The sequence below is a fragment of the Chaetura pelagica genome, unplaced genomic scaffold (genome assembly GCF_000747805.2).
Source record: "Chaetura pelagica isolate M959 unplaced genomic scaffold, ChaPel_1.0 scaffold21, whole genome shotgun sequence".
Classification (NCBI taxonomy): Eukaryota; Metazoa; Chordata; class Aves; order Apodiformes; family Apodidae; genus Chaetura; species Chaetura pelagica.
The window spans coordinates 3,158,505-3,168,287 of NW_009952251.1; the positions used below are offsets into that span (position 1 = coordinate 3,158,505).

The 9,783-nt window shown below is 38.0% G+C and overlaps 2 protein-coding genes across 2 annotated transcripts in view; both read left to right on the forward strand.

Annotated features, from left to right (window-relative positions):
• Positions 1 to 6,195: 6,195 nt before the first annotated feature.
• On the forward strand, positions 6,196 to 7,388 carry LOC104397406 (chromosome unknown open reading frame, human C2orf66). Its single transcript, XM_010007367.1, has 2 exons — positions 6,196 to 6,318; positions 7,206 to 7,388. Exons 1-2 carry the CDS (start codon positions 6,196 to 6,198, stop codon positions 7,386 to 7,388), a joined length of 306 nt encoding a protein of 101 aa, XP_010005669.1.
• Positions 7,389 to 9,264: 1,876 nt separating this feature from the next.
• Positions 9,265 to 9,783, forward strand: part of GTF3C3 (general transcription factor IIIC, polypeptide 3, 102kDa) — a 21,803-nt gene continuing 21,284 nt past the window's right edge. The window contains exon 1 of the mRNA XM_010007397.1: positions 9,265 to 9,501. Within this exon, the coding sequence (XP_010005699.1) occupies positions 9,265 to 9,501 (237 nt within the window). The remainder of the gene's footprint in view (positions 9,502 to 9,783) is intronic.

The following is a 9,783-nucleotide window of genomic DNA, read 5'->3' on the forward strand; positions in this document are numbered from 1 at the left end:
TATATCTTGAAACTGAATGAGTGAACATTGTCCAAAGGTAGTAATTTCATTTTTGATGTAAAAGTTGGTTGTGGTATGCCACATTTCAGCATCCTGTTGAAAGGGGGATTGGATTTTTGGGTTTTGATTAGGAGTTTTGGGGTTTTTAAAAAAAAAAATTAGTAAATGGAATTTAAATTATTCTTTCTCATAATTAGAATTTTGCTCTGATTTTGTTTTTGAGTGAGCTGATACCTGGAGCAATTATTTTAAAAATATTAGTTTGCTAAATTTAAAAAAAAGTCACAACCCTAAACTGTGTAGTAGTGATATCTTGCAGAAGACATAAGAGAGTGCCTTTATGTCTAAGTGAACTTCTCTATAACCTAAGTGGGCTACTTTAAAAGTCATTCTTTAAAAAAATCATAGAATGGTTTGAGTTGGAAGGGACCTGTAAAATGTATTGATACTTAAAAACCCCAAAAGGTATAATTGCATATATTGGTATTTGATGCAAAGTCTGCTTTTCCATGTGTTTTTCATTAACAAGGTCACAGACTTGCTACTTGACTTTGTTCTGAAATCTGATATATGTGCTTCTAAAATATGACGGGGCAGAATAAATTCAATTATGTGCCTGTGAAAAAATGTAAACATTTGAAAAGCTTTCACTTGATTGTTTTTATTTTAATAGAGTGATGAGTGTGTTTAGACTTTTGTCTTATTTATGCTGAGAAAAAAGCAGCTATTTACAGACATTCAATACTCTTGAGTTACTGAAAACGTTTCTGGAAGCAGTTATAGTGTCTGTACGTTAATTGTTCTGCTGTTTTAAGTCATAGAATCACAGAATGGTTTGGGTTGGAAGGGACCTTAAAGATCAAAGTCACAAAAGCTACTAGAAAATTCTTAGCTGTAAAACAGACTGAAATCTTTTGCATTTCATGGTGAATGTTAGTCACTTAATTTACAGCTTTGACTTTTTACATCTCTCTATTCTGGGAGATAATCAAGCCAGCTTTTATAAGCAGTTAGCACTGCAGTGTAAACAGTTTTAAGTCTTTTATCACCATTCCTTTAGGGGAGACATACTTTTGTCACCAAAGCTACATGCTGCTCTTATATACCTCTGGAAATATGTGCCAGTGAATGACAATTAAAACAGATAAAATTTATGTTAAAGTAAGATAGTTTTTCTACCTTTTTTAGAGCTAGAATTTTAAGCTAGTGTTCATAATAGAATCCTTAAAATCTCAAAGTTTATTTGAAAATCTTTTACAAATATAGTATTTTCTGATCTATAGTTTTATTTATGGAAGAATGTATTCAAAGCTTTTAATCAGCTCATTTATCTTAAAGCTTAAATAAAATTTATGAATTTTATCTTGTTAGTAAACATTGCAGCTTATAAAATTTTTATTTAAGGAGAAAATTCTGTAGATCTTACTTAAGCAAATCTGCCCAGCACCTCAATTTTTCAAGTATCTAATTAACTAACTGCCTCAAATATATGCTTATTGCCTTGTAGCATGAAAACCTGTGTCAAAACTGTGATGTTTTGACTCCAATTTTGCTTGAGATTTGAGGTCTCACTCTGCATTCTTAAGTGCAGACAGATTTTTCTACTCATGCTGTCATAAACAAATGTGGTAAGCATGGCCTCTCTCATTGGCAGGTCGCAGTCTAGATTCTGTGGGAATCTGTGTAGTATCAGAGCTACTTTTGTGTCTATAAAGGTCAGGAGTAGCACACACAAACTTGTTATTTTGTGGCACATCATTCCAGTTCCTCCATCCATATGCAGTTATCCTTGGTTTGCAGTATCCTTCCAATGTAGTACAAAACATCATGGTCCTAGAAGGCACTGTGACTGACCTACTGAAGACACTCAGCAGCTGTCCTCTAGACTTCTGTTCTCTTGACATTTTGCATGTTTGTTGAAATACCAGCAAATACTTTTTTTTCCCCTCCAACTTAAATAATTTCAGGGTATATATATGCTAAATATCAAATGTGCAAGTATGTTGAGGTTTAGTTTTATAACATGGTAAGTGCATTATTTTGGGATCAGTTCAGGCTTTGGTATTTTCCACTTGTATCACTTTGAGAGTGAAAACACTATTTGAGACTGCAGCACCTAACAAGTGAAATATTTTACAGAAGTCTACAAGCTGTAGTCGTGACACAAGTAAATAGAGTGCCAGACCAAAACTGAAATGTGAAGTTCCTCACTGTGACTTTAAACTTGTAGCTTTCTAGAGCAAAAAAAAACACTGTGCCTTAAACCAGTAAATTAATACATTCTAACTATAGCCTGTGGACTTCTGTAGCCTTGGAATTGATTTTTGAAGTTGACTAAAAATATTTGTGTGGATCATACTGATACTTGATTTGGAGAAAATACTTTAATAAATAAATAAATACATATTGTCCCCTTTTTACTACACTTACAGAAATGAGGTTTTATGATAAGTACAGCATATTTATGGTTTGGAATCACACCAACCAAAGTCAGAAAGCTTTAGCTGACCTTAATTTCTCAAGTCTTTTTACTGTGAGAAAAAGAAAAATAAGGAACAAAAATTGGTCTCAGCTTAGAAGTCTGTGTATCAAATTGTTTGTTTTTTTTTTTATTCAACTTCTTCAAAATAAAAAAATCATGTAATTGCAGTTTAAGCAAAATGTTGTATGTAAGCCATTGTTTATCAGTATCTATGCCACTGTGTGAAGAGGAAAACTGGAAGGTAGTTTCTGGGGGCAGGTGGAGTGGGGTCGATTGTTTTTTTTAAAGCTCCAGAAGTTGGAATAACAAATTTAACTTCTTAGGGAAAATATTCATATATAAACCCCTGAAAAGTTGGGGAAAGGGGAGATCTTATATATTTTGTTCTTCTCAATCTGTTAAAGAAAACCAGAAATAATCAAGATCTGAAAATCTTTTTTTGCTATAGTAAAAGGTTTCCTTACATATATTTCTAATATGAAGAGCATGGGAAAAGGCACCACTGGCTTTCCTTGTGTCTCTGTAGGATTCTTTGTATGTTTGGAACACAATCCCCTGAATTCTGACTTCCCAGTATTAGTACTACATAACACTGGATCTCAAAGCTTATAATTGGACTGTGGATATTTAGTTATGCACACAAAATGACTTCATTTCAGCTGATCACAGTAACTGTTTGAAGTAAGAGAAATAAAAATAATTTACCTTCTTTTTTTGAGAACTAACTTGTACCTGGATGCCACAATGCTGCTGATGCTGTGGCACAACAGATAACATGCAGTTTTTATATATTTCCTGCTACTTCCTCTGTTATTTTAGGATTTTTACAACCCTCATCCCAGTCACCTAACTTTTTTTTCTTTCTTTTGTGATGATGCTATTTTAGCAATCCTAGCCATTGTTGATTTCCTAGCTATTTAAAATAATTGAGAGGGCAGAACTACCTTTAAAGACTTGATATATGATAGTCTTGAAAAATTTTGTAGGCTACTAATTTATTATTTACTACCTTTTAATTGTTTTTCCAAGCACAAAGACAGAATCATGTTGGCCAAGTTACCTATTTTGGGCAATTGAGGGGATGCTGTTTTTGTTAAGAGGACTTGAAACTTTGAAGAACATGTCATATTTGGAAAAGGCTATTGCTTCCCAAGCAACCTGTCCTACATGTTGTTAACTGTTCCTCTGTTTTGAGTTCGTATATAATTAGCCTGGTGGTTTAGGTAGAGCTAACTCTTCAGTTACCAGTTTCTAGAGATGTTGATGGAGTCTTATCTATAAATGTTTGAATAATGCTATAAGAAATTATCATGTTTATTAAAATGATTGAATTATTGGGTATGCGATATGTGATAAGCTTAGGGGAAGTCCTTGTCTTAGGAGATGCTGAGTAAACTTGGGAAAATAGGTATCTTCAGCTAATGTTGAAATTGCTGAAAGCAGAAATCTCAGAATCTTTAAAAACTGTACTTTAGACATTGGTAATTTTTTTGTTGAGGGCAATTTGAATGGAAGCTACAGAGGGATGGTTGGGTTTTCTTTGATAGTTTCCCTGTCTGCAGTGTATACTTGACTTTTTAGTCTTTTTTTTTAACCTGGGTGTGCATGACTAAGAGTACATTGTATAGCATATGCTCTGCTAAGTGAACACCTCTGTATTTTTTGTATGGCGTTCTAACATGGTTGCATTAGTACAAATGCTTGTAATTCACAAAAAGTGCCACTTACCAGTCATACTCAGAGTGTTGTGAATGTTACCTGTACTTCTGTTGTACAAACATGCTAATTAGAGTTGTGATGAACTTTTGCCTTTAGTCTTTGCTCAGGTACTCATGTGGAGCAGTTTGGTGCTTTTCCTTCTAATGTAATAAAAAGGATGGAAGAAACTTCTTGTTCTTCTGGTTTCTTTTTTTTCCCTCTAGAGGAACATATCCTTACTTCTGGTTGATTTAGAAGGTAACTTCTACACAAAATGAAACTGGAAATACATAACTACCTAGAAAAATTAAGACAGTTCTCATACTTTGGGACCTGCCTTTTTACAAGTTGGTCTGTTGCTACTGTTGTTCTGGTCTATCTGTGTGTCTATCTGGAAGATGTCTATTATTAAAAGTAATTGATGGGTTTTGAAAGATTTATTAGTTGACTATTTATTAATTCCAAGTCTGTAGAATAATATAGAAGCTGGGTAAGTTGAATTTTATTTGTATTTGTTAACTGCAGTCATGAAAATGCCACTGCTAGGATTTTGTTAACTGCATTACTATTGGCATTTGGATGTCTGCAGCTTAGTCTACCTGGAAGGGTGGTGTTAGGTTTTTGTTTTGCTTTCAAAATTTAAACCCCAGAAAGATGTAAAGCCTCTAGCCAGAAACAAACAGCTGTAATCTGGAGTAAGATAAAGGCTTTTGGCCATTAATTTGAACGTGTCTATTAGAGATATATTTGATGTGCTACTAACTGGAGTATCATCTAAATAGAGTGAAGGATATTGTGAAATTATAAGCAAAAAATTCAAGCAGCTTTGTGACGAAGGATGCTATGAAATCAGGCCAAGGCAAATTAGCATAGTCCTCCTTACAGTCTTTGTCTTAGTTTCTAGTCTGACAGAAGGATATTGACTGCTGATAAAATCAGGGTAGGAAAGCAACACTTTCATTAAAGTTAATTGATTGGGATCTTCAAACAGACCTTACTTTCCTCGCTCTCCAGTATCAAGAAAATGATCCCTATCTCATGTTGCCTGAAAACCATTCAACCACCTGTAATTATCTTTCAGTCACCATTCTAAAGATATGGCTAATTACTTTTAATTAAAAGTAATATTTTGGTACAGCTCTGCTATCTCTACTGGGAATTGTTTTAAACTTTATAATATGCCTACCACCAGTTTTCTGCAGTACAGCTTAGGGAGGAGGAATTTGCACCGCACTGTTTGATAGCAACAAGTCTTATAAGTATTAAGGATGAAATTCTCAAGGGTCTTTATGTCATGGATGGAAATGGAATCATTACAGTATTTTTGAACTCCTGCTAACGTCACTGAGAGCCACCTACAGTCCACTAGACATATAAATGCAGAGATCAGTTTGTTCACAGATTACAAGGAGACTAACAAAGGGGCAAGCCAGAGCCAAATTCACTGGTAAGCTTTATTTTAAAGAATGTGAAAGGGACAATTATTTCCTCCTTTTTTTTTTTTTTCCTTGAATCAAATTGTGAAATGGGTCTCTAGTATATTATAGCAGGCTGTATTATTCTTGCACTTATTATATGTAAATACACTTCTGTGTCATGCAGTTTTTAAAATTGAGCTACTTGGATCTCAACCCATATTTTTGTATTGTTGGGGCATAGAAAGACCTGATGCTGTAACTGATCAGCCAATGAAAATGGCTGTTTGTAATAAGAAATGTACATTTAAAATGTAAATATTTTGTCTTAAATGTCATACTGCTCTCTTTTGAAAAGAGAATCCAGCGTCTAGCAATAGCTTTGATATGGGAAACACTTCTTCTGAATAAATTGTTCTTCCTAATACATAAGTATAAAACCAAAAACAGTCAGTAGCACACAGGTATAATCTGCAGTAGGCAGGTTTTCCTTGCCATGGATTGTCATGCATGCTCTTGTTTTTTACCAATGATAGGTATGTAGGACTTAGGGAGTCTGTTCCTTGTCCCTCTTCCAGGTAGTCTATTCATTGCTTCAACATGTGGAAAGTGGTGCTGCTGGGTCTATACACAGTATTGGCTGTGAGGGGATTGGCAAAGGCTGCTCCTTTCCAACCAGAAGAAAAATGGAAGCCGCTAGATAACCCGAGAAACAGAGACCTGGTAAGGAAATACTGCAAAAGAGAGAGCCTAAGCTAGTGTGGGGTTTGTGTTTTCCATCATGAGAATTTGTATCTTCTAATTGTAAAGGTAAGAGGGGCCCATTAAATGTAGTAACTGTGCACTTTGTATAATCAATAACCACAACTGGATGAGAATTCCGCGGTCAAGATGTACTCCTTAACTGAAGGAGTTCTTGATGTGCTGTAGGGCATAAAACTTCCTTATATATCCATCCAGCAGCTTTAGTTTTTTAAAATTGATTTTGATCATACAACCACTCTTATTATGAAACAGAAGCATGATAATTGTGTCTCTCTTAAGTGCATACTCTGTTGATTGCATGTCCTTTCATTTTCTGGAAGTACAAGTAAGTTTGTATCTGACACATTGTCATGAATAGTGGCTAAAAATCTGAATGCTAATTACAGCTAAGAAAATAATTTCAAGGAAATTTTAAGGAATTTGTGAAGGAAAAAAATCGTTTTACCACATTTTTTCCTCACTGTTTTAAGAAAGGGTCAGTTTAAATAAATTGCCTGCTGTTACTAACTCTTGGAGAACGTAATTCTCTTAGAGAAATGGGTAACTACTGTTTGCCCTCAGTAAGTGTTCTGCTGTGCCTGTTTTGTAAGGGTGACAGTTTGAATCCTCTGTGGTTCAGTGAGGAGCACAGATGATCAGTAAACAGTGGCCTTTGGACACCACTTAAATGTGTACGAGTGATAACAGATAACATGTCTGAATTATATTGCCTGTATTGTACCAGTTTATGATCAACACAGAGGATTTTGTTATACATAGGAACAAATATTACATGTACTTTGTGTCAGTAGAAATAATGAACCTCTGTTGTGCATGCTCTATTTTTATATGTGAAATATGTTCAGTTTTTCAGAACGCTCCAGGCTTATTTTTCGGGCAGGGGTCTTGATCTCAGAAAGTTCCCAGCTACTTTCACTATGAACAATGAAGGACCAAGGCCTGTTGTATTCTACTCAGATCCTATTGCTTCTGCATTTGCAGATTATGAAGAAAGGAGAAATTCTTTTCCAAATTATTTCAAAGGCTGAAAGATGCTGCTGAGCAAGGTAAAAGAGGTTGTCTTTTGCTCTGACATTGTAACATGTAACCAAGTGAAAGATTTAGATTCCAGTGATTCTCTTTTTTGTCTGAAGTATAAAAACAAGTTCTTTTTTAGAGGAAATTAAAAATGTAGCACTGTAACTCTTGCCTGAATTTGGTTTAAAATTGTTGAGGTAGAGATTCATGAGGTATTTACTACTTAGGTAAAATAACACATCGTGCTGTGCTGACCCATATAGACTATGCTTTTTTAAAAAAAAGTGGGTCAAGCTTGCGTTATGAATAAATTCAGCCTCAACTGAAAGCAGGTATTTCTCAGGTTTTTTATCTGTGCGTAATCACGCTCTGTAAAACAATGGTTGAGGTTGGAAGGGAGCTTAAAGTTCATCCAGTTCCAACCTCCCTGCTATGAGCAGGGACACCTCACACCAGACCAGGCTGCACAAGCCTCATCCAATCTCGCCTAAAACACCTTCCGGGAAGGGGCACCAACAACCTCCCTAGGCAACCTGTTCTGGCACTTTCTACCCGCAGAAGAATTTATTCCTGATGTCTAACCTAAATCTCCCCTCTTTCAGTTGAAAACCATTACTCCTGTCACTGCCCTCTCTGGTGAAAAGCCCCTCCCCAGCTTTCCTATAGTCCCTTCAGGTACTGGAAGGCCACTATAAGGTCTCCCTGGAGCCTTCTCTTCTCCAGGCTGAACAGCCCCAACTCTCCCAGCCTGTTGGTGTAGCAGGCTGAGATGAATTAATGCTTTCATACCTCATTTTGAGAGTCAGTGAATACTGGCAGTTCTGAGGAAAGGTAAATAATTGTTTTCGCCTATCTTACAAGAAGTTTTCAGTCAGATTTGTATCTAAGCATTTTAGTGATTTACCCAGTATCTTAGATTAATTTGTAATTAATATTCAGCCTTTAGCTGAATAGTACCTTTAGCTCTGTCTGCTCTCTGCCTGCTTAAGCTCGTATTTTTCTGTAATCAAAAGCACAGCTCCACTATTCTTATTCTCAATAATGATGAAAACTGCACTCAGATTTAATAAGTTCTCTTTTTGCTAAGTTGGAGTGTCAGGAAAAAAACCCCTGCATCACACTGTGTATTGTGCATGAAAATACATTAAATGTGACTTCTGAAGGGATGCTGTAGCTCTGCTCTGAGCTACAGCAGCAGTGAGAAAATGACTGGTGGAGGTATTTTGTCCTACATAATTCAGAATGATCACAAGAGTTCTCTTCAGTGTTCAGAGATGCTTTCTGAAAGCAGAGGTCTGCTGAGGTCTTTCAGGCAGTGTTAGCAAGTCTCTGGATCATACTCTGCTTGCATATAAATATTTCTGTATGTGTCTCACATAGTTGTTTGGTTTTTTTCCCCTCTTTTTCAGGCATTAACTTTTGGACGTGTGAAGTGGCAGCCTTCACAGCACAATGTTACTTATTTGACTTTTTAACTGTTACTGACAATTTAGAATTTTCGTCACTGCTGCAGTTCTCACTCGGTGTCTGTTCTCAGTCGGTGTCTGCGGCCGCGCCGGGATGAGCACAGCTGTTGTCTGACAAGCGTGTGGTGTTGGGTGCTGCAGTTTGCCCAGCAGATTTGTGTTTGCTTCAATGTGAATAAATAAGGAGTGCAACAGAGTGTTTGTAACTATTGCTAAGTGTGTTTGTTTGAAATGGGTGAATGGATGTTCCCTTCTGATGTAGCGGGGCTGGACATGGTGAGCTGTTTGCCAGTCATTTCTTCAGAGATGGTCTTGGCTCAGAAGGCTCCTGGGGGCGGAAGCAGCTGAGACCCCTGTCCTGGCAGGGCGGCCTCGCCCTCCCCTCCTGCCCCTTCGCCCCGCGCAGCAGCCACTCTGCGGGATGGGGTGTGAAGCTGGGAAACCCTTCTCGTGTGCGAATAACACCAGTTCCTGCTGTTTCTTGGTGCCGTCTCCAGCTACCTCCAAGGAGGCCGTAGCCAGGTGTGTGTTTTCCCAAGGTACAAGTGATGGGGCAAGAGGAAATGGCCTCAGGTTGTGCCAGGAGCGGTTTATAATGGACAAATGTGTTCCCAGAAAGGGCTGTCCAGCCCTGAACAGCCCCGGGGAGGCAGTGGGGGTTGGGAAGACCTGTGGCTGTGCGGGGCGCGGCGGGGCCGGGCGGCGCGGGGCTGGGGCTCTGATGGCTGGGGGCACTGATGGCACTGGGCTTGAACAGCCCCGGGGAGGCAGTGGGGGTTGGGAAGACCTGTGGCTGTGCGGGGCGCGGCGGGGCCGGGCGGCGCGGGGCTGGGGCTCTGATGGCTGGGGGCACTGATGGCACTGGGCTCTGATGGCTGGGGCACTGATGGCTCGGGGGACTGATGGCTGGGGCCCCTAAGGAAGAGGGCAACCGCTGGCC

Coding starts and splice junctions, on each gene's coding strand:
- LOC104397406 (XM_010007367.1), top strand. CDS start 6,196: ATGTGGAAAGTGGTGCTGCTGGGTCTATACACAGTATTGGCTGTGAGG. Junction 6,319..7,205: donor ACCCGAGAAACAGAGACCTG/GTAAGGAAATAC, acceptor AAATATGTTCAG/TTTTTCAGAACGCTCCAGGC.